The following is a 27,407-nucleotide window of genomic DNA, read 5'->3' as shown; positions in this document are numbered from 1 at the left end:
TTACTCTACCCATGCGAAGCCGGCTCGGGCACCTAGTTTGATTTATATAACAAAAACAAGAGCTTTTAATAGATCAATAGCATGTCTCTTACCTAACATGTCATTGTTAACAAAAAAAATATCAAGCATTATGTATTTTTATATTTGAATGCATAATTAAAAATGGATCATTTTCCAACTGTTACCTATTTACTAAATGACCGCCAGCAAACGAGGCGCTTATTAGTGATACGATGATACTTTGCTGTTGTACATTGGTTGGTTGTGATGTTGATGGTTCATAGTTTGTCAATATCGTGCTAAGGAAGTCACTACGAACTACTAGTTTCAAAGAAAAGTAACAATTTGTTGAAAAAATAAATAAACTATGTCCATTTATTAATGCAAAAAAATATAATAAAAAAAGTTTGCATATACATTATGTGAGAACGCATAACAAAAAAAATGTTGAACTCAATTGGATGAACGATAGACAAAAGTAAAATCATTTAATACGAAAAATAGAGATCGAAAAATTTTAGCAGTGAATTAAATGTAGAATCTATAATGGATCGAATAATGAGCAACTTTAGTCATTTTCTCGAAAATTGAGAAATGGCTAAGTTATTAACGAAAAACGTTTACAACCAAGATGGCGGCGAAAGTCGGGGTCGCGGTTGGTCGCCATTTTTAATTTAGATTCCCGACTAAATAACCGAATGACCCTTAGACTGATACAATTTATATGGTGATTGTTGCAATATATATGGTACCTAATGCAATTTGAAATTCTAACTAGACTGAGCTAATAATACGAACAAATACAAGACATACAAATACTTTTTCTATTAAGTATATAATACAGGAGAAGCATAGTAATTTTATGTAGATTAATAAGAAACTGATTTGCTAAACATGCTGTTATAAAATAAAGGTTTTTCTTCCGTGTATTACGAGACTCAAAATTTGTATATTTTAATATGAAATTTTGAGTCAAGACATTCATTTGCATATTATACGGCCTCAGTTAATTCATAATATCTTAAAATTAGTTCCATATAATATAGATGCGATTTCGATATAAAATTGAATTTTTTCTTTGATAATCATTAGAAGATCGTCTGCGCTTGTTGAAGACTGATCTATACATATTATAATAATGGATTTTCGTGTAAGTGTTCTAATATTTTTAAATATAACATATTAACGTACGAAAACGGTTTAGCCCGCCTGGGTAGGTACCACCACTTCACTTTTTATACCGCTAAACAATACTAAACAGTCTTAGTTTGAAGGGTAAGTGAGCCAGTGTAATTACAGGCACAAGAGATATAACTTCTTATTTCTTAACGTTTGTGGTGCATTGTAGATGTAAGAAAGGCTTAAAATTTTGCGGATCCACTGTCTATGGGCGTTGTTGTACACTGACCATCGGTGGTCCCTTAGCCAGTCCATTTGTTACAGAGAGGCCTAACTATTATATATATTTGTATATATGACCAAAATAATTTATTCTATTTTATCATGATTTTGTTTATCTTTTCAGGCAATATTTCTTGCACTGTTGTTCGCATTGACAGAAATACAAGCGAAACAATTAGATCCTGGTCCACAAGCAATCAAAGATTCATTATCTACTTCAACCTCACCGCCAGCATCAACGCAAAAGCCACAAAAACGCTATGTAACAAAAGAGATAATTTTGTATCTTACACCGAGTCAAATCAAAGCACTGCAAGATGGAAAGGGACTTGTAAGTTCTCAAACCATTTCTCAATCTACAGAGACACAGGAACAAAATGATCAACGTCTAACTTCCCAAGAACATGAAGAATTTATTCGTCAGCAATTTGAAAACATAAAATCAGCTAAAATATCTCAGTCGAAAAAAACGCCATATGATCATTTAGAATTGGTCTCACATGGTCCTTCTTATAAAAAAGGAGAGATACCTACTGAAAATCAGCAGAAATATTCAGATTTGATAGAAATTTGGAAACAAGGTGGAATCGACCAACAAGCTAAACCACTATACTTGTTTTCTCAGCTTGGTGAAGACAAACAAAGAGAACTATGGAGCGTACAAAATGAAAGAGATTCGGAAGTGGAAAGAAATGCATGGATTGGAGGATATGGATCAGTTTCAGAAAAAAAACAGGAAGAAATTTTATTACATGAACAACTGAAACAGCAGTGGAATCATATTTTGGAACAAAATCGTAACCAATTAAAGACTTTGTCAGCAATATCTTCTGAAAATGTGAAATCTCCATCACTGTCACTTCAAACAGAGAAACCCTTGTTACAGTTGCAATATGCTCCGCGATACAACGATCAGAAAAACGCAATAGAAATTGAAAAAATCTTGAGAAGCAATCATCGACAAGAATTAGAAAAGGAAAGTGCTCTTTTGAAGGCAGAAGCTATCGCAAATTCTCCCCCCATTCTCATTCATCAAGAAATTAGAGTTACAAAACATCGTCCAGTGCCAATACCGGTTAAACACGTAAAGGTTCAAGTTCCAACGCCTGTTTTAATTCCTGTACCTGAACCATTTGAGGTTAAAATTCCACATCCTTATCCAGTACCCTTAGAGATTATAAAACATATTCCTGTACCAATTTTAAAAACAGAAAATATGCCTGTACCTGTGGAAGTGGAACAACAAATTAAGGTACCTTTTACCAAAAACGTATATGGAAACGTGTATAGACCATATTATATACAAAAATTTTCCCCTGTACAAACTAAGAAATAAGTTCCAGTAGAGATTCCTAGTCGTAAATCGGGAAAAGTGACGTATCTCCAGCATGTTTGGCAGAACCAAATAATTCACCAATGACTGATTGTTAATACATTTAATTTTAGTTTGTTACTACATATTTAATAAAAATTAAATTACAAAATACCTTTTTTTTTGTACACCAGCAGCATTGGCATCCATTATACTACATTACTCTCTAAAATACGCTGGCCAATAAAGTTTTATTTTTGTTATTCATAAGTAGACGGACAGAAAAATGGGACACCAGATAGTAAGTGGTCGCCACTACCAATAGACATTAGTACTGCAAGAAATATTAATCATTCCTGATTTCAGCAAACCAACCTTAGGTACTAAGATGTTATGTCTCTTGTTCCTGTAGTTACACTGGCTCACTTATAATAAACATCAAATTCCTCTTTATTTTCGAGTTTAAAAACGTCGTTATTTTTTACTCCGTGATTAATAATTAATATTTTTTACTATGTGAATTAACATAAACAACTAATGACTGATTATAGAAGTAATTAAAAATGTACTTTTTAAGATAAATGCCTGACGGAAGTAAATAGCAAATTTATCAATGAGTAGAATAATTAAAGATATTTTTTTCTTAAAATTTTTAAGATTAGGTATTTTTTATCAGATTTTTGTGTACTTTTTCATACACAAATAATATATGTTATTCAGTGGCGTAGTTATCGTAGGGCCAGGTGGTGCAGTGCACCAGGCCCCGGAGCTCAGGGGCCTTATCTAAGTTTTGAAAAGAGCGGGTCAGCCAACTCGTGACCTCCTGAATATAGAAAACCTCGACCCTGCTCACAAGAATTTTTGTTTTCCTATTTATAATTTTTATTTTTTTATAATATAAGTTAAAGAGGGCCCGATTCTTTTTCTACGCACCGGGGCCCTTACAAACCTAGCTACGCCTGTGATGTTATTATTTGTATACGTTATACTTTTATATGGGGATGGGCTTATGGGCTAACTGATGGTAAGTCATCACCGCACATAGACATTAGCGCTGTAAGAAATGTTAACCCTTACATCACCAATGCGCCACTAACCATGAGAGCCAAGGAGTTATATCCTTTTCGCCTCTAGTTAAAATACGGCTTACCCTTTAAACCGGAAAACAACAAAACTAAATATTGTAGATTGGCAGTAGACTAAGGACCTACATCTATTCGACATTATTAATCAACAGTTGTCGTATGGATAAAATCTCTATTGAGGTCGTATGGATAAAACTTACCCATTAGTGAATTGTTTTATAGTTGTTCTAATTATTATTACTCTCCTTTTTCTCATAAAATTGTTGTAAAACTAGAATGCTATTTTTTAACGGCTCAATTACTTTAATGATTAAGCGTTTGTAGTTCCTTATCAAAAACGTTGATTTACTCAACCAAAGTATTTTCGCTATACGGCATGAGTGCGAATTTGATTTGTGTTTTAATTTTATTCTTTATTTCTTTTTCATCTTGCGGTTATCAGCCTGTTAGTAAGACATATATTTTATATTTAAAGATAGAAATAGTGTGTATTCCTACATTTATAAATATATTATTGACACTCGGTACGGTACACTAGACACAAAAGCTACTTATAATGACTGCTATAGATGTGTTAAGAAAATACGCTATCTAATGTTAAGTGATCATCTCATTACACTTGTTTGAGAAGCATTATTTATTGTGATTTATCATAACGTTGTTTATTATAAATATAATCATAAATTTATTTATTAAACTGACTCAATAATCTCATTCATACCTCATACCCAAATACAGCTGTACATTGAGATTAAGATTGATTGGTTAAGAGACTGTATTTGTTTGTCCATAAATATTCTGTAAATGACTGATTATTTTATTCTTATTTAATCGAAATTAAAAATATATTAGTAGAGTACATCATTATTGAGCTGGTCTAGTCATGAATTTTGGTAATTTTAGACGGGAGATGAAGTACAGCCTGGTAGTGTTTTGTTACCAGCGACACGACGAGGAAGATATTTGGCTAATATAGTGAGAAGACAAGCCGTCGTAAGTATTTTTAGATTACAAACTGAAATTGGCCTAAATATGTAATATATTCGTAAATTCTTTTTTTAAAGGATGGGACAGGAATCAAATTCAATAAGGATGCCGATAGAGTAAGTTCTTACTCGTAACTTCTTAGATAATTTACATCAATAGTTTGAGCCGTATGAGTAAATATAAATAAATAAAACAATCTATTTTTTTCGTTTACTGGACTATTCTTATGCTTATATTTTGATGCGAGTGAAAAGCTGTTACCCCAATTAAAATATTTTTTAATACTGTGCTTGAAAATTAGTAAAATAATCTTGATACACAATTCTAATACGCAACAAAAAGAAATACATAATTAATAAAGTCATTGCAACTACCAATAAGAAGAAAATACTTCCATTTTCTGAACCGCTTCGAAATCAGATTAAAGTATTTGACTGTAATCTGAATGTCCATTGGCGCAATAAAGGCAATACAATAATCGACCAATGAGCATTCAGTATAAGTATTAGTTACATTGATCAGCTTTTCTCAAAACGGACATAAGTTGAGTTATAATGGCAGATGAATGCAGAAGCAAAGAAAAAAGTAGATGTGTTATCGGAGGAGCTCTTGCCATATATAATAGCAGAACAAGAAAGACGTACAACTCTCTATAAGAGAATTATGACAGCTATACAAAATGGAGAAAAGGGTGTAACTATCGCAGAGATGAGGAGTAAACCTCCCCTCATTATAAGAAAAGGTTAGTTAACTAAACACGCAGTATTTATACTACATAGGTATTACCTTTTATATTACATATAAACATATCATTATATAGTATATATTAAGGGTAAATTTTATCTCTTCAGAGTTTATAAAAAAAAACTACTTTTTATTGCTAATGAGAATTTCAAAACGTTGTTTGTATATATTCTTTATTTATATCTATATCTATCTATATATTTAGCCCTCACTTGTTATTTCAGACGAGCAAGCTGCACTTCGGAATATGTGCTATAAAAAAGATTTGCTCCTTGACTTCGATTGTGCATAGTTTTATTTCATTAAAAATCATGCCTTGATTTTAACCTGTACTTTTACTGTAAGAGAGGTATGGGCTGATTTTACGCACACAATCATCCTAATTTATATGTGTATATAAGTGGTCACCACCATCACCGGTCATCGATATTGGTAACGTTAGAAATATTAACCACCAATTCGTCATCGCACCAACAATCTAGGGAACTGAAATGTACTCAAGGTGTTACCAACTTCCCTTCAATATCCCTTGTGTTTGTAGTTAGACTGGCTCACACACCCTTCAAATCCGAACACAGCGATAATAAGTATTGCGGTAGTATGTGTTATGATTGGGTGGTGACTACCGAAACGAGCTTTTACAAAGCCCTCCACCAAAATTATAGTATTTAATTGTACAGTTATAATATTAGTATTAATCTTAAAATAAATATCAAGTTAGTTATTATTAAATTGAATGGTTTTATATTTAAAAATAAATAATCTTGGTAATAGGATTGCTATACCGATGTCCAACTAATCTGTTGCCCAAAGAGCCTGATGGTTCTGGTTTAATAATGTGCGAAGATGAAATCGAGCCGACGCAGATTATGTATGATTCCTGCCTTAGTGCTGAGGATAAGGAACTATATGTGGCTGAGAATAAATATTTCTTCTGTAATCGTAAGTATATTCTACGTTTACCAATTTTTCGTTTAGTTAAACTAAGATGTCTTCGTTTATATTCCAAAAGGTATTCCCTCTCATTCAAAGACATGTTCTACTTATGTTCTAGGTTTCATTCGAGTCATTTCAACTATATATTATAATCTTTATATATAATATAATTTTTCACTTGCTTTTTTATCTGAGCTCATGTGCATTTGCTCTGATTTTAATGTACATTTTTGCGTGTGTTTGACTCGGTCAAACTTAACTACTGAAAACTAGTGTGATTAAGATTTTTTTGTGACAAAATTAATAATATTCTCATTTCAATCATTTCGTACGAAGTTGGGACGGGCAGCGTGATTTCTTGACTTTTTAACAAAGAATATTTGCCATTTTAATTATCTGCATTTTCAGTTGCAAACATAACGGATGGAATATATATAATCACTGTTTAGGTACTAAACAACTTGTACGAAATGACTGTATCATTGCATGAAAAAAAAAACATAGATCTTAATCATCATATTAAAATCATACATCTTAGCACTTTTAAGGCCAGTCAGTTTTTTTTTAGGTCATAAAATAGAAGGCCCGGACTTGCCTCGTAACGGTTCAACTGTGATTGGTTGTGCACCTATTGAGAGAACATCCCTTAATTATACAACCAGTCGATGTGCGTTAGAAGCTACTGATGATGTCGTTGTTCATTATCGCTACTATCCAGATAGAGTAAGTTATTTTTTAATTTACATGCAAACGAAATATATAAATTAAAACAAAAAGTATTCGTGAGACCGATAAATGATATTACTTTAATATATCACGAAGCTTTATTGTTTAGATGCAAGGTTTATGTAGTTTTAGAATTTTCTTATAGATATTTTCACTTTGATAGCTCGCTCGATAGGTTTTTGTCATTTTCGAAAGAAAACCACTTTTTGCGGCTTTTGGTTTACTTAACACGTATGTATCAAAATATAGACAAATTTAACGGACGAAGTTATGTATCGAAATCCATTTGGTCAATTAATTTAGAGAACGTGTCAAAGATGTAGATTACATATTTAACATACGAAAAAGAGGGAGATGGGAGGCGTCCCAACTGGGTCGGATAAAACAACAACCTTCTTAGGGTAAAAAGTGTAAGTGTAAGTATAGTAGTGTTAAAATTATATTTATAGCATTATTTATTCCAGATGATTGCGAAAAATATAATTTAAATGATTATATATCATGATTAAATACTTTATTGTATGATTTTATTTATAGACATATAAATTCGTCACGGAATTGGATCCAGACAAAGAAGTTTGTGATCATTGGAATCCTTGCCAAATTGGATATATTTTCAGTCTACCTTCACCAGATCAAGCGATGCTAGCGAGTGAATTGTGGCGTAAGTGTTTTTGTATGTTGAGCCGAAATATATAGGGGAAATCTAAGAGAGTCAAATTGGGAGTTTATCGCTTAAGCAGATCAAAATCAGCCCTTAATCGTTGGTATGTCCATATATAAGTTATTGTGAGTCACCGCTTAATAAGAGCCTAGGCTATGCCTGTACTGATTTGAACTCACTATCTTCGTTTAAAATCCAGGAGTTCTATCTATTAGTTCATCTCGTATAGTAGTAGTATCTAATTATTAATTCTAAACTAAATCTGACTTAAATTTATTACAGATAACTTTGGTAAGTATTTCTTTATTTTAGACTTTTTTGTATCTTTTATATGGAATTTTAATAATGTATGTACGGTTTTATTATTACAGTTGAAGGTGAGTAATGATATTATTAAAATTATGATATAGTTTATGATATATTGTACTTCAATATAAAAACATAATGCAAGAATGTAACTAATATTCAACTGTAATTTTTATTTCAGATCATGACGGTGAGTTATTAAAAGGCATTATTATTTTTTTCAATTCTAATACCTAACTAATAATAATATAACTTTTTGTTTTAGAATATGAACGTAAGTTTTTTTAAAAAGTTTGAGCTATTCCATTTTCCATTTAATTTGAAAAAATACCTTGAATTACTTATAATGAAATAAATTCAATCTTAGTTGACCATAAAAAAATTGCAGAAATAAAAAAAAAGTATTCTTTAAAATTTCAGGCGATGGTAATTATTATACGCTTAATTAATAACTTAATTTAATGATTTTATTACCGATATTTTAATAGCCGCTTAAATGAAAAGAAAATGTACCTATACTAAAATTATTATAAGTTCAAAGTAATTCTTGTGTTAAAAGTTGACTGGCAAATAAAAAATCAGCCCCATATACTTTAGCACATTATCTTTTATAATTGTATGAAATTCGGTATAAGCACTTTTTATAAATATGACATTCGATAAATAAAATTTACAAGAAAACAATTAAATCTACATTTAATATCGGAATTTTTATGTTTTCTAGAATTTGTGCCACGTAAGTATAAAAATACATATATTATAAGTTCTGTTTTCGCCTAGGTTTTTCTAATTATTATTAATATTAATTTAACTTTGTAGTTAAAAAAAAGGTTAAATGTTTTATGAATGTATAAAAAAAAAATGCTTTACTATTAATACGGAAACCCAACTCACATAATTCATTTGCACGTACAGTTACATTAAAAATGACAAAATAATATTTTAAATTATATTTAGGACAAGTTTATAAGGACAACACAAACACCTATATTAATATATTTATAATATTAAAATTGATTATTTTATTTAATTTTATTTTTATTTCATCAGCTATCCCAAGTAAGTATATTTTTTACTATTAGATCAAGGTAATGGTTCATCATTCGATCAAGGTTCGAATCGTAAGGGTTTTACAAAAGTTTCCAGAAAGAGAGGAATTTATGAGGTTCGTAATAAAACAATCCTGTGTGTGCTTAGAATAAATTCCGGAAAATCTTTATATATTTAATTATTATGATTACCCTTTAATTGTTATTATTAATGGAGGATTTAATATTTAAATTTGGTTTGACATCTGATTAATATACAGTTTTGTTTTATTAAATTACATTTGTCAAATAGGTGACAGAAACGAAGAGTTTGTATCACAGAAGTCTAAGAATTATACAAGTAGTACTAAAAAAGTTGTCATTCCCGAGGGGTATAAATTTAATGACGTTGTTTTCACGAAAAAAGGAGCGACAGTAAGTTCTTAATTGTTTATTACTGTTGTATATATGTATATGGATATTGTTTGTTTGTTTGTTTGTTTCTGATAAAACATTGTCGTTTGAAAATTTAATTTTTTTTTATCAATCGTTATAATTGTCATAAAATATTTTTATAAATGTACATGGGGTATTTTTTTTTTCGAAATACGTAATTTGATATTTGTTGATGAACTTTCAATTTTTATCTTTATTTGTTATCTTGATATCAATTAGTATAAACAATTAAAATATTTGCTTTCACAAAACAAGCGAGATAAAATTTCTCAATTTTTTTTTTACCTGAATATTATTCATGAATTTAATAATCTTATTTTGCAGAGAAAATCTCATTCAACCCAGACCCGTGTAAGTTACTCAATACTCAATTCGCAGTTTCATTCGCTTTAAATTTACAGTATTGTAGGGACATTTTATGACACTGTTTCATATAAATAATGAACATTTTTAGGTTCCGCTAGATAAATCATTATACACCGCAAAGATTAGCAAATGTGGACGATTTGTGAAATTAACATTACATTTTCCGGACTGGTCCATTGAATATTACGGCAATTATGAAGTTGAAGCTGTTAAAAAGAACGGGAAAGATGCACCACTTTATCTCAAAGCGTTTTATTTAAGTAAGTTTATTGTATTTTTTGTTGTACAAAATTTTTTTACTTAATTAATTAATCATGTATAAACGCAACATTATTTATATATTAGGCAACTCAAATATCATGAGATGTTGAGAATGAATTTTATTACCTCGCTTCGTAACTATTTTACTAAATAAATTGCTTTCTGTTTACGCGCGCAAACGATCATAGATCATTTAAAACTCATGAAAAATGAATTAATTAGCAGCTAATTATAATTTTGCTTCCAGCTCAAAGTTCGATTTCGATCCAAGCGCGATCTATGGAAGTCCATCTGGGCCAGAGAGCCAATGCTACTTCCATTCCGATGCGTTGCAATCGATGTCAGTTCGGCTCTATTATGGTGCGGGCGAATGATGGCAGCATCTATGTGTTGGATACGGCTAAATATCGCAAAAGACATTACATTGACAAGTAATTTAACATTAATCTAAAACGTATTTTATATTAGATATCTTGTGACCATAGTGTTGATTACGTTATGTCAACTGTGATACCATTGTTAATAAAACTCTTAATATATCATATTAATAAAAAGTCACCACTTGCTATGTAGTAAAGACTATTTTTTATTTAATTACAAGTAAGGCAGACGATCAAATGATCTACTCGATAATTACCTTAACCCCTGGATGCGCAGTGACTCTTGTGCCTGTTGCACAAGCATACTCAAATTTTCACCGTATATATACCGGAATATAAACAGTCATGTCACAGTCTATAATAATTATACAAGGTCACTTTCCAATCTGAAAACATGAATACAAAATATTGATGTTTATCTGTATCTAAGAAACTGATAGGCCAAAAAACTATCACTGCTCAAACTCACACTAGGTCACATAATAAATAAACATAATCAGCCTGTAAATTTCCCACTGCTGGGCTAAGGCCTCCTCTCCCGTTGAGGAGAAGGTATGGAGCATATTCCACCACGCTGCTCCAATGCGGGTTGGTGGAATACACATGTGGCAGAATTTCGTTGAAATTAGACACATGTAGGTTTCCTCACGATGTTTTCCTTCACCGCCGAGCACGATATGAATTATAAACAAATTAAGCACATGTAAATTCAGTGGTGCCTGCCTGGGTTGGACCCGAAATCATCGGTTAAGATGCACGCGTTCTAACCACTGGGCCATCTCGGCTCTTACTAGGTCACACATATAACAAATACTTCTTTTTATAAAGAATGTAATTCATTAATATATATTAATTTTTATTATATTTACAGACAAGGAAAACGGTATGTATGAAAACAGTTTTGATATTTGGAATAAAAAAATTGTACCAATTATTAATTATATTTTTTCCTACTGTTTTTAGTCAACTAATATTAGAAATTGAAGTCGAAGGCAATACGCCGCAAGGTTTCGGCGATTACTTTGCGCTTATGTACAATGGGGATGGCTATGAAGAAAAAGTACGACTTTTGACTGTTTTGTGTAAGTAAAATCAATATATTTATTAAAAATAGATAGGCTCTCTTTTACATATTTATTGAATAAGTATTTGGATGTTATATAAATCGATTTTACTTTTCATCTTACAGCACCAGGTAAATAAAATAATTTTCAAGATCAAAAATCTACTTTTAAGGTAATCAATAAAATAAAATTAGAATAATAGATTGAATTGGAATAAGAATTAAATTGATTATGTATTTAAACTCAAGTTCATATACTTGTTTTCTACACACATTGCTTAGTAACATATTTCATAGACGCTGATAATAATAATACCTTATCTTATTAATGTAATAAAAACAAATAACGTTATGAGTAAAATATGTTCTCATTAATTGTACAAAAAATCTTAATTTCAGAAAAAGGTAACGCAGCTACATTTCTTTTTATATTTATAAATGTAAAGTGAACGTATTTAAATACGACAAACTTAGAACATCGATATCAATAAAATACACTTATTTTAGATATTGCCCTACCATCAAAATGTGTACAAATACCTCAATAAATTTGTAACTGTCCCTACCTGGGAGTATGCGTTATACAGCCTGTAACTAGCTACTAATTAATGTTATTAATGTTCAATTATAAAATTCGAGTTCATTTTGCTCTAAAACAAATATTCATACATAATTGACGAAAAAATTAAATCTGGTACAAAAGCCTATATGAAGACAAAATCACTCATAACACAATGCCATCGTGATTGTTATTTTCAAACTATTCGCACAAATAACTACATCAGGTATTTTTTTTAATTTAAAGCTATATTTTTAATGAATATCAAACGCTTTTCATAATATATATTTTTTTTTAACAGATACTGGTAATTATGTTCTTTTTGTTATTTTTATTGAGATATATTTTTTATTGACATAGTATGATTAGTTGTATTTAAAACGAATTAAGTTAATTATATAAATTTTTTTTGTAGGAAACAGTAAGTAAATAGATGATAGTTAATTATTAATTGAATAATGAGATATCTAAGGTTTCAATGTTATTGTTTACATTTATTCTTTAATTCTTGTGAAAAAAGACACAAATGTATTTAGAATAGGTAGTCCTTATTTATCAAGAGTCGGCTAGGAGGCGTTAATTTCATTTTAAAACATCGAAATATGTATCTAAGAAATTTATAAACTATTTTTATCTGTTTTTTCTGTTACATATTACTTTGGGAAATATGAGCTGCCACGACTGCAATTGATATTATTATACTGCATTTTGATATATACATATGTATGTTCTTTAGTGTACGTCAATATTTTACATAATCAGCGAGTATTAACTTCAAACGTAGTAACTTCACTAAATCACAAGGATAGAGAGTACAATTTTTGCAAACATTTAGGTACTATAAATATCTCTTGTGCAGTTAATAGTCTGCTCTGAGAATTTTTTCAGGATTATATTATCACCAGTAATTATTTTAATGTAAATACCATTTGAGTTCTTATCATATTTTACTTTATTTTCGTTAACAAAGTTGGTTAATTATAAAGGTCATCATCGTTTATTCTTATTGAAAGTGTAAACAGAATATATTTTTATAGGAAAACAATTAGTTATTTTTTATTATGTTTCTTAGTGGTACAAACAAGTCGTTTAACCGCCTCATACGAAGTGGGTAAACACGTCGAGCTGTCTATGAACTATTCTTGTGAAACCTGTGAGCTATCCGATGTTCTTTGCAATGGGGAGAGTATGATCCCTACTGATAATGTTCAAATAATAGCTTCAAAAAATGTGGTCAATTTCAACTTTCCCAGGTAATTTAAGGATTATCTACGTTACTAATTCGATATATTACTTAATAGAATGTACATTTCGAGTAGTAGCACTGTATTCAATATAGTTTGTTAAATATAAATAATAAGAACTCACCTCATGTCTCACTTTTGAAATGTTGAGAAACTATTTCATTTTATAGGTTGGCAGATAGGTAAGTTGTCATCACCGCCCATAGACAGCACTGTAAGAAATATTAACCATTCCTTGCATTGCCAAGACGCCACCAACCTTGGGAGCTAAAATGGTATATCCCTTGTGCCCGTAGTTACACTGGCTCACTCACCTTTCAAACCGCAACACAACAATACTAAGTATTGCTGCTTGGCGGTAGAATATATGATGAGTGGGTGGTAATTGCCCGATGGGCTTGCACAAAGCCTTACCACCAAGAGCTGGGTCTATTCGCTTACAAAGGCGCGTCCTTCCACGTTAAACTACAAGTAAAACTTAAATTGGTTTTAATGTACACATGCAAGTTTCCTCATTATGTTTTTCTTCACCGCTGAGCACGAATTGAGTTATAAAAAAAAAAATTAAGCATATGATATAATATGAATTCAGTGGTACTTGCCTCGGTTTGAACTTTTAACCTCGGTTAAATGTGCTCAATATTACACTCAGTACCTAAATGTTTTTAGGTTTGAAGACACTGTATCCTGTGTATACATGGGATCTTTTAATGATAGTGGAAAATTGTTCACGAAAATTTTGGCTGTAATTGAAAGTGAGTTTTTTTTATTAGAGGAGTTAATAAATTTAATTAAAGTTGTTAATTAATTGTTTTCTTATTTTTCTAGACAATTGTAAGTACAACATTTTTTTAGTCCAAAATTTACTTGTTATGAATGTATACTCGTATTATCATTATAAATTATTTTCATATTCTGCATTTTAGCGCCCGGTAAGCAATTATTTACGTATATTTTATATGTATTTTGTCCATTCTTTAAAAAATAGTTAATCGTTGATTATGTAAATTTATGCGTTGAATAAAATTAGTTCAGAGCCAATATATTAATTGGTATTCAAGATATGCGAGACGTCAGTAACATTAGCAAATATACACATATTTAATAATAATTTATACATAGAAGACTTGAAAGGTTGGTTATTTGATTTTGAAAATTTTAAAAGATTAATTACTTCTTGATTTTAGATAATACTGTGATTTTGAATATGGGCTCGCTTTCATTATTAACGTCAGTGTTAGCAGAAGTTTATATTTAAATGTTTGCTAATATTTTCAGCTGTTACGATACCAAAAGTAGATGTTCTAAATGCACCAAATGAAGGAGAGCAATTCGAACATGAAGTTCCGTACAATTGTGACAATTGTCTCGTTGATAAGGTAATTTTATAGTATTCTTCTCAATTGAATTGAAAATATAATAATCAGATATTGTATGTTTAACACAACATAGTTTATAGTTTCAAATTCGATATTTGTAAAAACAAATGATATTTTTTTGCAATTTATATCGTACTCGTAAAACAAAATGATAATGAATATGTTTGAGATATTCAGCATAAATACTAGAAGGATTTAGCTATCAACCTCCGACATAGAGAAATCTTAACTGTAGTTGCAGCTAAAGTAAATTACTTTTGTATAAATTAACTAATATATTGAGATATGTATTAATGAGTTATATTGCTTAAGTCCATGAAATGTTCTAATATTTATTTTAACAGGTTTACGTCAACGGCATACCGTTAGAAACTTCAACTAGAAGAAGTTCACTTAACTCAATAGCATTTTATGTTGTAAGTTGTCAATATTGTTGCTTTGACTGTATTCATCACGTATTTATATAATTTTTCATTACTGTTATATGATAGTCTGTAATTTTCCTATCGGCCTCAACAGATTTTTTTATTTGACCTACGCTGTGAGAAATATCGCGATTCATGCGTTTAAACTATTTGATATTAATTTGGTTATGAGATAGAAAACAAAGCGTTTTTGTCTATAGTGAAAATACTGGCATTTAGTTTATATCTAAATATCAACCTCGAACTTTATATAAGTAAGATGTGTAGCTAGTAATAATTACAATCGGTATGTGTGACATTTTTTGTACGTTTAATAGATATCGTTTACTTCTCACAACTTAAATGTATTAAGGTACTCGTATATTAATATTTTCAGACTTCACCAACAGCAATAAAAATTCGTATGACCGAGTACACACCCACCTTCGAAGGGGTGTATCAAGCAGTCTTTAGTGTGGATGACGAGAAAATCACTAAGACAATTATGGAGATACAGTGCGTATTATGCCTGTATATTCTATACAGTAAAAAAAGTACTTCCTAATTTTAGATGATATTTTAAATTAAATTTGTTATATTTGTTTAAATTTCAGATCGGAATCTGAAACAACGACGGATGGTACAACGGTAGCTTCAAGTTCAGGTTTATATAAAATGCCTATTTTGTTTTATGATTGAGATGAGATTTTTGATATTACTGTTTAATTTAAATTTTTGTTCACGTAATTAAAAAAGACTTACTTTATTTAAAATGTAATTACGAAATCTTGGATCTTTAATATTTGACCATAGTAATTGCTAGCTTGGGTCTCCAGTCGACTCTATAAGAAATTTTAAAAAGGCCTGATTTGTACTGTTTTACTAAAGAATACTGTTTCTAAAACTCAAGTTCTCAATAAGTTTAAGGTATACGAACCGTCTAGCGATATAAGTGATGCCAGTGTTATAGGGTGGATGCTACTTGCTATCGTTTATTGTCGTATCCAATCCTAACACAATATACCAATATTATAAAAACAATTAATGAATTTCTAGTAATATTAAAAAAAAAAACAAATGTAATACCAATATTCCGTAATTATGATGATCAGTAAATTATATTAAAGTAAATGATTTCAGATGGACAACCCAATCCTAACGATTCCACTAAAAGTAAGTAATTAACAATTTTGCCAACATTACGAATGTTGTAAATAATGATATTGAGAACACAATATTTCTTTCAAAAGTATTATTATAACAATATTTTGTAATTACAATATTTAGTGAAGTAAAGTATAATATGATTTCAGGTGAACAACCTAATCCCAATGATACAACTACAGGTGAGTTAATTAACAATATTACCAACACAACGGATGTTGCGAGCATTGATATTGAAAGTGATTTTTGCTTTTTGATTTCTCCAATAATAGCTCTTCTAGTAATTAAAACATATATTTACATTGCTTTGAATAATTTTATTTATTTATTGAAATTAAAACACTACCTAAACTTTATTTTTTATTTTATTTTAGCGGCTTTACCTGATACAAGTTTAGCAGATATAAATAATACATCTACGGCCGCCCCATCATGAAAAGTGGTAAAGTAAATAAAAATGTTTTTGTTGGACTAATTTTATTTAGATTATAAATAAAAATACAGTATATAAATTAAAGATTGTTGTTATTTTAACAAAAATGTAAGTATGTTAATGAAAGTTTAACAGCACATCTTAAACTTCAGAGCTTCATTGGCACTTGATAGTTAAATAATATTTTTTTGGAAAATCTCGCTTTGTAGATGTTCTGAAGATTAAATGGTATAATCGGTGTGTAAGAAATAATAAGTCTATTGAATTAACTGGCATAAAATCCAAGATTATGTATTAAATATATTAAACTTGATTTTAAGTCCATATAACATTAAAGACCGATTTCATCAAATGACCGAATAAAGCAAAGTGATAAAACAAATAAAACAAATCAAATTAATAATAATTTATTACATTTGGTGATTTTATCTATTTAGAAATCTTTTGGAATCCATATAAGGTATAAAGTTGTGTTCTTTTTTTAATTTCATCTTTTTAGGTTAAATAAAAATGCATTTTTTCGAGTGCTAATAATTATTATATAAGTTGAATTAGATACGTTTTAAATAAATTAAACGTATTTTATAACTTAATTTTTTTTTAACAGTTCAATGTCATCGTGAGACTTCAGGGGCTGCTGATATTTTTTGAAAATAAATAGAATTAATTTTATTTGCTCTTTTAATATACCAGCTACAGGTCTTGTTAACAAAATGAATACATTCATTCTAGAGATTTAAAGTTTTTCAATTATTCAATTTTTAAAGATGATAAAATAAATTCACACATTTTTGTACTAGTTCACCGAGTGAAATAAAATTAATATTTTATTCGGTGCTTTAAACAACGGCTAAGATATAGATTAAAATTGATTATACAATTTTGATAAATTAGATATGTTAATAGGGACTTGTTTTTTTATTGAGCACAAAATTAAAACTATATAATTATATGTATGTATGTATATATATTCATAGATCTTAAAAACAAGAAACTATTATTCCGTAACGTAGTTAAACTTAACATTTAATTTAATATCTGAATCGCTTTTGACATAATTCATATAATAAGTTTTAAAGATGAATAAGATGATCGTTGTTCTAGGGATAAGACCGCCTCCGGTGTATTTTTCTTATATGTGATTATTGGTGTACAATAAAGAGTATTTTGATTTAAATGTGTACTTAATAACAATGCGTTCTACGATAAATTTAATAAATAAAAATGAAACAAAAAATCAAAACACAATATTAAATTTACGTAGTTTGTTGAATGTTATGCATTTGTCAAAATATAATATAACGCTAAGACGAGACTTCAGTTTACAATTGGATTAGTTTGCTGGTAATTTTCTATGTTAATCCTATGCACATATAAATGCTTTGACATCAATTTCAAATAAACTAAATTTTAAAGAAATACAATTTTACATATTTTTAATGATATGAAAATTAAATTAAGTTGGATAATTGCGAATCCTTCATTTTTATTCTAGAACTTTAACCGTGTGCCTTTATAATAATTGTTTTTGGTCATTTAAGGCCAATTTAAATAGACTTAGATATAATTATTAATATTAGCTTAGTTAATACAAAGTGAATAAGACTACATTCTATTACATAATAAAAGTCCTTATGATAACTGCAAGTGTACTTGTCAGACTGTAAACATAAAATAAATTTTAATATTTGTATATAATTTTGACATTTATTTTATTTCTCTTTTTGTATTGAATAAAACTAGTCAAATTGAAACAAAATCTCAAAGCCTATTATATATACTATATCATAAATATTAAATAACTTAAATTTCTTAAGTCCTTTTTTACATGTTTATGTATAAATTAGTTTTAAATTTCTAATGGTATGTATAAACTTAAACTATATTGCCTCTTCCGCAAATTTCGAAAACCGATATAATTTATTCAAAACCACGTGTGTTCTTATGAAAATTTTTTGATTTGGCGAGTATAAAATAGTTGTATTTTCGATATTTTTTAACAGATATCTACCTGTTCTGATCGAAGACTGTCGTAAGCTACTTCGAGATGCAGTCAATTGTAAGTTTTGATCCATTTTTTATTACAATAAAAATATCTGGTACTTTTTACACATTCTCAATTAAAATTATTTTAAAAATGATTTTTCATATGCTTAAAATACTTGATGCGCCTTATACACTTATGATTTTGAGTGAACCAATTTTGTTTTATCTTTTAAACTCATTCGATATTGTGTCGTCTATAATGCCTTGTTATCGTATTTTTAATATTCTATCTAGTTTAAGTTTAAGATATATTAAATACTTTATATTTTATCTTTCAGATATTTTTCATGTTAGCCATATTGGCATTCACCGCAGCAAAGCAGTTAAATCCTGGACCGCAAACAATTAGCGAATCCTCTTCAACATCGAAAGCAAACGATAAGAGATATGCGACTCGGGAAATTACATTGTTTCTTACACCAAGTCAAATAAAATCTTTGAATGAAGCCAGAAATTCTGCGAACAAGGAAGCTGAGGCTCAATCACTTAAAGATAACAAGGAAGCTGAGGCTCAATCACTTAAAGATAACCAACAATATACTCTTCAGGGCTACGGTCAACAGCCAGAGCAAACTCCTTGGCCGAAATATACGAGAGTAGCACCAGTTGAACAGCCTCAAGAGGAAAGTCAAGGTTTTATTTCCCAAAACCCATTTCTATTCAAGACTAGGCCCGTCTTCGAAAATCAAGACGGAGGTTTTGAGGCTTTCAACTTGTATCGTGAGCAAAAACTTAGAGAACAGCAAATACAAAATATTGAGGAACAACAAGAAAGGAAAGAGGGGCAACTTTTCAGACCATACAATCCTATTTCCGATCAAGCCCAAGAAGAAGCACTTTTACATGAAGAATTACAACAACACTGGAATCGCCTTTTAGAACATAACCGCGGCCAGCTTAAGGCTCTGTCTGAAGCAAATGAGAAACAAAATTCTGAAGATTTAAAGGCGAACAAAGAGTCTGTGCAGTGGGAATCCAACCAATCCAAGGAGGAGGAGGAAACGAGATCTGAAATCGAAAAAGAAATCCAATTTGCTTTAAGGAATAATAAAGCTTATGACTTTAGCCAAGAGAACTCTCGCGCAGAAGACCAAGGAAATAACCAAAGGTCACCCATACTTATTCACAAAGAAGTGAGGGTCACTAAACATCTTCCAGTACATGTTGTACAAAAAGTAAAGGTCTCGGTGCCTACCCCAGTGCTCGTACCAGTGCCTGAACCATATGAAGTTAAAGTACCTCACCCATACCCCGTGCCTTACGAAATTATAAAGCACATCCCTGTACCAGTAATCAGAAAACATTAAATTGTTATGTCAATCTTAATTTTAATACCTTTTAAAAATGAGTCTGAAATAGATGTTTATTAAATGTTAATTGTTGTTGAAATTAAATATATTGTTGACTGTTTTGTTCTGTTATATAGGTGATTATGTAATACAAATAAAAATTAAAATAATCATGATCTTTACTTAATTTTCACCCAATTCGACCATACGTCTTTCTTTTATAGTATATGAGATATAATAATTTTATAAATGTCAATTTGGTAATGCTCAAAGTAGTTTTCATAATTAATTTCGAACAAGTCTTTGTATTATGATTTTCTATAGAAGCTAAAAAACAAATTCAGTTCAAACGATTTTAATGTAATATCAAACGAAAAGCTCATATTTGAAGATTTTAGGTTATATGAGTCGACTATATTATATTATTTTTAAATAGGGTATATACCTTTTTTTTTAATTATTTAGTCAGTGGTATTTCAACAGATAAACCGAATAAAAGTATAGCTCTCAAATTATTAATTTTGTAACAAAAAAAGGTTTAAAGCTTTTTTTAAGAGCTCTCTCAGCCAAATCCCAACGAAAAATCATGTAAATATATAAGCGTGTTTATTTTTCTTTCTTAAATGATTTTCTGTTGCCTTATTTACTATAACAATTGTATTTAACAAAAAATATTACGAACCAACCCAACTGCTTTCTCGTTGCAATATATAATATCAATTATAAGCTACTGAAATGAAACTACTTCACTTGTAAAACATATTCATAGAGTCCCGTCTAATAACTTAATAAAATACTAAATTTTAAAAAAATCGTGTAAAATATCTTCAATATATTTAATAACACAACATCATATATATATATATTTTATTATCATATATTTTAATTTTTATTAATGTTTTTTAAAAATGAAACAGGTGATGTTCCTTTGGGTTAAATATTTTAAATATATATTTTAAATCAACCTTTCGGAAGATGTATAGTGTATAAGTAGCACGAGAATGTGTGCGCAAAACGATTGCGCTCCAGTAATCCAAACCGACACAATCAGCGTCAGAGCAGGTTCAGGACCTAGATCTGTGATTTCCCAGGCACGGGAAATGACATTGTGAACATCCTATTTCCAAGGTTGTACTGTATTTTTAGATCAGAAAAACATAACCACTCACGCACTTAATGATCAAAATCGGCACATCGGGAATTGCAACTTTGTAAGCTGGTCACTAGACCACTTATATATTTAAATACGAAGATTTTAAATATTTTTCATTAATTGTATACAGTTGATAATGCAGCTTTAATTGCGATAAATAGGACCTACTGAGTTTCTAGATGTTGTCCGTGGAATCTACATTTCGAACCGGTACGTTTTCATCTTATATATTAATATCGTAAGCCGATTTTTGTCCCGGTGATTATGGAATGATCGCTGAACATATAAAAATCGGTTATGGCCACATTTTGAAGAGCCGTAGATGTGCAGAAAATTAAAGAGGATTTTTGATTGCAATTTACAAAATTGTTACGATTTAACAAAAAAATAATTTTAGAGAACGGAAAAAAATTACTGACCGGTTAGAGAGGGAAATTTACTCTCGACTGTATAAGAAAAAAAAAATGAAAAACGTAAACCAAATTAAAGTATAGTGTATAGGATATTAAAGTATATTGTTTTCGACAAACTCCAATTCTAACTGAACTAATAAAATAGAAAAATAAAAATTTAAAAGAGGTTTCATCATTTTGGCGCCAAATGTAGATGAGTGACTTGCAGTTTACAATGAAATGAAATCAAAGTTTTCGAAATTCCTAAAAAATCTTATGAATATGCGCGAAGTTTCGCGGGAGACCCACTAGTTTAATTTAATGCTGTAAAATCACTATTCAAAACCGCTTGAGCGTATAGGAATAACTTCTATTTCAAATGTTGAAAAGAGTAACTATTGAGTTAATTGCTGGTTCTTCTCGATTAAATCTACGTTCTGAATCGGTGGTAACTTCACTTTTAATACATTTCTGTAAAATGAAGATTCAAAAGTGCTTGTAAGATCCTACTTGAATAAAGTATATTTTGATTTTTACTGTTTCTGATTTTAGAATTTGATTTGGAATAAACCCGAATAAAGATAATACTTTTAGCTTGAAATAAATACATAACTTAGATCAAATGTCACCGACCAATAGATTATTTAATTTTCTTTTCTAAAAATATCTATAATAGCTTGTTCCACCTGTATGTCTGTATGTCTGTATGCCTAGGAGGAAAACTTACAAAAAATACAAATGATAATGCAGAGTGTGGCCAAATACCAACACGCGTATTTGAATTTTATTTAGATTATATAGATATATCTAAATCATATGATATCACAAATTATGTCAGTGTCAAAAATTAAAAGACGTGGCTTCTTGCTAAAATTGAACTAAACAGTAAAATATGTATAGCCAGTGTCAGTCGGATTCATGTTAGGATTCTAACGATACGAATATATTTAAAATATTAATAACGTTCAATTTAAATATGCCCAGGCACTTAAAATTCACAGAATAAAGAAACATCTCACACACTGTTTTATTTAAACTGCTTAAAAAAGTGTTATGATCTAAGAGAGATCAGAGGAGGTCTTCTCAATATACCTTCAAATAACTGTTTATTAAATTTATTTATATTGATTTAATTGTCTTGCTAATGTTACGACAATCATTTGTAAAATTGTGTGTTCGCTTTTAGATGAAATCTATTTGCTTCATCGTATCTTAGCGACAAAATGTAACAGTGAACGGAATTTCGTCCTTCTAGTACCTCTCAGTGCCCTCAATGATATTTATTTTGTTCTACACGATGTACATATATACATACATACTTTGTATAATACATTCTTAGTATAATGATTAATCGTATGACGTACTAAGTATAAAATACACGTTAGACCAAGTAGTCATTTATTAACGTTTAATAATTATACGAGCTATAAACACTAATGGTAGTTAAATAAATATTTCGAAATCTCAGTACATTTTCTAAAAAAATATGAGTCTAATTAACCACAAAAAAAGAGATATAAATCTTCAATGAAATATGCCATATATTAAATAAAATATGGCTTACAATATTCATTGTTCGCCCTTTGACACATTTATTGTCTTTAACTTTTGTTTTGTTAAATAAAAAAAAAGCGACTCGATCGTCTGAATGTATTTGACGATCCAGTCAATTTTGGGTAAATTCATACATTAAAAACACCGTTGAATCAGCTATGGATGTCAGAATATTTAACGTTCCTACGACTTTAGGAAATTAAGGTTTTTTCTGATTTTAAAAATATAATTAATCGAACAACTAATGCAACTCGGGCATTGCACGTAGCTTTGAAAATTAATTTTGACAATTTGATATTATTTATTAAATTCAAGCTACCAACACATTGCACAATACTTTCATTCTAAAGTTTTTAATTTTGATACAAATACAGAACAATTCGTGGTAAACGCCGCTGTAAACGCAAACCTCAAAGGTATTTAATGGTAATTAATCTATTTATTTACTGTGTAAAGGTTATAAGAATTATGATATATTTATATTGTATAATCTTCAAACGACTTATAAATTATGTAGTTTAATTTAAGCACTATTTATTCTTTGAGCATGAATTAAGTGTTCATTGCAGTAAATTGTTAACAAGAGATTTACGAACTTTAAGTATAATTAGTTGCTTTATTAGAAGGTTATAAAATATGTCTATGATTAATATAATATTTGTATATAAAATATGATGCAACTTTAATATACCTGTATTTAAAGTATAAAGACGTGTTTTATATCCCAAAATGTTTCATAATTGTTGAAATTTAGAAATTTGACTATCCATGAAGTCGTTTCGAATATGTATCACACTCACACATACAAAGTTTTACATATTTAACACAGAAAACGACATTTTCTCATTAAACTCAATATTTATGTACTGATCAAATTCATCGATGCTTCCGGTGAATTATAAAATCAAAATGTACTTAATTTATTCTAAATTATTCCAAAACAGCTCCCATTTTATATTTTTTTTGAGCTCGCGAGTATAAAAAAGAAGTCCTTTCTCGATCTTCACCAGAGTTCTTCTGATCTCATCGACAGCAACAATCATGACTAAGTTGCTAGCATATGTAAGTACTCTTGTGACTTCTATTCTTCTTTATCTTGTAGTCTGTTTTATTGTTTGAAGGTTTTTTAAAATACATATGATAATTTCACAAATAATAAATAGTTTCGTTATCAATATAATTTGGATTATAAAACAAAGTAAAAAGTAAAGTAACAGCCTGTAGATTTCCCGTTGCTGGGCTAAGGCCTCCGCTCTCTTTTAGAAGAAAGTTTGGAGCTTCAATGCCGGTTGTGGCAGTCACAGACTGCTTTAACTGGATGAACTTCCTGAACTGACGTGGCAGAATTTGAAAGAATAGGAGTAATAGTGGAGAAATTGATGAATTTGAAATTGTTGTTGATCCTTTGTGTGTTTCAATTTCTTTACCAACTGAGACATTTTTTTTTCAGATATTTTGCATTTTAGCCCTTGCGGCGCTAAGCAAATCGAAACAACTAAAAACTGGTCCACGAGCAATAGAAGAATCATCAACATCATCAAATACGTCACAGAAGTTTGATAAAAGATTTGTTACTCAAGAGTATACATTATATCTGACACCGCAAGATATTAAGGATTTAAAAAATGGCAAAGTATCTGTGGACGCTCAAGCACAAATCGACGCAGAAAAAGTTCGTCAACAATCAGGTTTACAAAACTCTAACCGAGAACAACAGTTAAATGCATATAATCCATACAACAAGATTAACTCTCAAGTTGTACAACCCCAAGCCAAATTTGGTGGACTTGTATCGCGTAACGGTAAACAACAACAACAGAAAGAAAATAATGAATACAACAAAGCTATCTCACAAATTGAAGAGGCCCAGACAGAACTTCGTGGACTTAATCAACAACTGAAAGAATATAATGAATACTACAAAGCTATCTCACAAATAACAGAATCTCAGCCAGAATTTCGTGGTCTTCAATCACGGAACAATTTACAACAACAGCTGAAATCCCAGCCTGAACTTCGTGAACTAAATCAACAACAACATCAACAACAACTAAGAGAATATAATGAATATAACAAAGCTATCTCACAACTTGAACAATCTCAGCCAGAACTGCGTGGACTTTTGTCACGTAACAATCAAGAACAACAGCTGAACGAATATAACAAAGCTATCGCACAAATTGATGAAACTCAGCCAGAACTTCGTGAATTTCTATCAAGTAACAGTCAAAAACAACAGCTGAACGAATATAACAAAGCTATCGCACAAATTGAAGAATCCCAGCCAGAACTTCATGAATTTCTGTCACGTAAGAATCAAGAACAACAGCTGAACGAATATAACAAAGCTATTGCACAAATTGAAGAATCCCAGCCAGAACTTCATGAATTTCTGTCACGTAAGAATCAAGAACAACAGCTGAACGAATATAACAAAGCTATCGCACAAATTGAAGAATCCCAGCCAGAACTTCGTAGATATATATCAAGCAGTAATCAGCAACAAGAACTGAAAGAATATAAACAGTATAACAATATTTTCTCACAAGTTGAAGAACCCCAGGTAGAATTTCGTCCAATTTTATCGAAAGACAATCAACAACAACAACAATTGAAAAAATATAATCAATACAACAAGATTCCCTCAAAAACTGAAGAACCCCAGGTAGAACTTAGGGGACTTTTATCACATGACAATCAACAACAACGACAACAACAACCATTGAAAACCTATAATCAATACAACAAGAAACCCTCACAGGCTGAAGAACCCAAAGTTGAACTTCGTGGACTGTTATCGCATAACAATCAACAACAACAACAAAGATTAAAAACATATAATCAATACAACAAGGTAATCTCTCAGATTCCAAAGGCTCAGGTCGAACCTCTATTACAGGACAACCAACAAAAACAATTAAAAACATATAATGAATACAATAAAATGTTCTCACAAGTTAAAGAACCGCAGGCACATCGAGAAGTACTGCCACAATATTCATTTTACCCTAAAACAACTTCTGAAAACCAACAAATAAATTATGATTTTACGAACTTATATGCAGAGCAAAAACCAATGGAAGAACAGAGACAAAATGTTTTCAATGACATTTTTAGAAATGAACCACAGATCAATTTTAATACTCAAAAAGAAAGAAAAACAGCAGAAGAGAGTGTTTTAAAAAAAGAGTATGATTGGGTACCATTTAGTCCAGAATCTGCTAATAAGGAAAAGTTCTTACCTTATGAACAGCTAAAACAGCAATGGGACGGTATTTTAGGTCAAAACCGTTTGCAAATGCAAGAATTAAATGTTCAAAAGCAAAACCAAAATATGAACGAAACAAACACTCAGAGAAATGAAGCTAAACAATCAGATGGTAAAAATGAACAGAAAACTGAAGTTGAGAAACAAATAGAATCAATATTTAGGCAGCAACAAGCCTTCGAAGATGAAAGACAAAATGAACAAGCTAAAGCTGTCAATCAAGGACCACCAATAATTATCCACAAAGAGGTAAGTGTAACGAGACACCTTCCCGTGCCGGTTGTAAGAAAAGTCAAAGTTGCAGTTCCAACACCAGTCCTAGTTCCTGTTCCTGAGCCCTACGAGGTTAAAATCCCACATCCTTATCCCGTACCTTTAGAAATTGTCAAGCATATTCCTGTACCGGTAGTTAAACATTATTAGTATATTAATAAACTACTAGTACTAAATACCAAAAACGATATCTCATATGTGAAAAACGTATTCTACTGAGGGTTATGCATAGTCGTACTCTATCTTAAGTGCTAATCCTAACATCCTTCTTTAAATGCTCGCTTTATTAATATGAATAATTAAAAATATTTTCATTTAGTGTAAGTAATTGTTGTCTAATTTTAAGGCTCTTGTTAAATTGTTATTAAATGAAATATATCATTGATTAAAATAATGTTTTATTTCCTCGACATAAATACTTTTGTGATAATTTGAACTTAAAACTTACATTCACTATAAATTTTATACTTTAATTACTTTTTTATATTTTTCTTAATATTTCACTTAGTACTTAAATTTAATTTACTCTAATAT

The 27,407-nt window shown here is 30.0% G+C and overlaps 5 protein-coding genes across 5 annotated transcripts; all 5 read left to right on the top strand.

Annotated features, from left to right (window-relative positions):
- The first annotated feature begins 631 nt into the window (after positions 1-631).
- On the top strand, positions 632-2,825 carry LOC135193667 (uncharacterized). Its single transcript, XM_064217210.1, has 2 exons — positions 632-655; positions 1,526-2,825. Exons 1-2 carry the CDS (start codon positions 632-634, stop codon positions 2,735-2,737), a joined length of 1,236 nt encoding a protein of 411 aa, XP_064073280.1. The 3' UTR covers positions 2,738-2,825.
- Positions 2,826-4,121: 1,296 nt separating this feature from the next.
- On the top strand, positions 4,122-11,742 carry LOC113399635 (uncharacterized). The gene is made up of 12 exons (XM_064217209.1): positions 4,122-4,243; positions 4,702-4,791; positions 4,863-4,901; positions 5,347-5,527; positions 6,304-6,471; positions 7,034-7,188; positions 7,729-7,855; positions 9,503-9,624; positions 9,970-9,996; positions 10,100-10,271; positions 10,520-10,703; positions 11,616-11,742. The coding sequence occupies exons 1-12, from the start codon at positions 4,175-4,177 to the stop codon at positions 11,740-11,742; spliced, it is 1,461 nt and encodes a 486-aa protein (XP_064073279.1). The 5' UTR covers positions 4,122-4,174.
- Positions 11,743-13,342: 1,600 nt separating this feature from the next.
- On the top strand, positions 13,343-17,570 carry LOC113399636 (uncharacterized). Its single transcript, XM_064217208.1, has 10 exons — positions 13,343-13,527; positions 14,188-14,273; positions 14,797-14,897; positions 15,242-15,313; positions 15,699-15,817; positions 15,916-15,965; positions 16,442-16,474; positions 16,615-16,647; positions 16,840-16,907; positions 17,506-17,570. The coding sequence occupies exons 1-9, from the start codon at positions 13,406-13,408 to the stop codon at positions 16,899-16,901; spliced, it is 678 nt and encodes a 225-aa protein (XP_064073278.1). The 5' UTR covers positions 13,343-13,405; the 3' UTR covers positions 16,902-16,907; positions 17,506-17,570.
- Positions 17,571-19,228: 1,658 nt separating this feature from the next.
- LOC135193666 (putative uncharacterized protein DDB_G0271606) lies at positions 19,229-20,279 on the top strand. The gene has a single exon (XM_064217207.1). It carries the CDS (start codon positions 19,232-19,234, stop codon positions 20,249-20,251), a length of 1,020 nt encoding a protein of 339 aa, XP_064073277.1. The 5' UTR covers positions 19,229-19,231; the 3' UTR covers positions 20,252-20,279.
- Positions 20,280-24,373: 4,094 nt separating this feature from the next.
- On the top strand, positions 24,374-27,023 carry LOC113399637 (putative mediator of RNA polymerase II transcription subunit 12). Its single transcript, XM_064217206.1, has 2 exons — positions 24,374-24,394; positions 24,783-27,023. The coding sequence occupies exons 1-2, from the start codon at positions 24,374-24,376 to the stop codon at positions 27,021-27,023; spliced, it is 2,262 nt and encodes a 753-aa protein (XP_064073276.1).
- Positions 27,024-27,407: the final 384 nt, after the last annotated feature.

The sequence above is a fragment of the Vanessa tameamea genome, chromosome 15 (genome assembly GCF_037043105.1).
Source record: "Vanessa tameamea isolate UH-Manoa-2023 chromosome 15, ilVanTame1 primary haplotype, whole genome shotgun sequence".
Classification (NCBI taxonomy): Eukaryota; Metazoa; Arthropoda; class Insecta; order Lepidoptera; family Nymphalidae; genus Vanessa; species Vanessa tameamea.
This window is presented reverse-complemented; position numbering and strand designations above follow the sequence as displayed.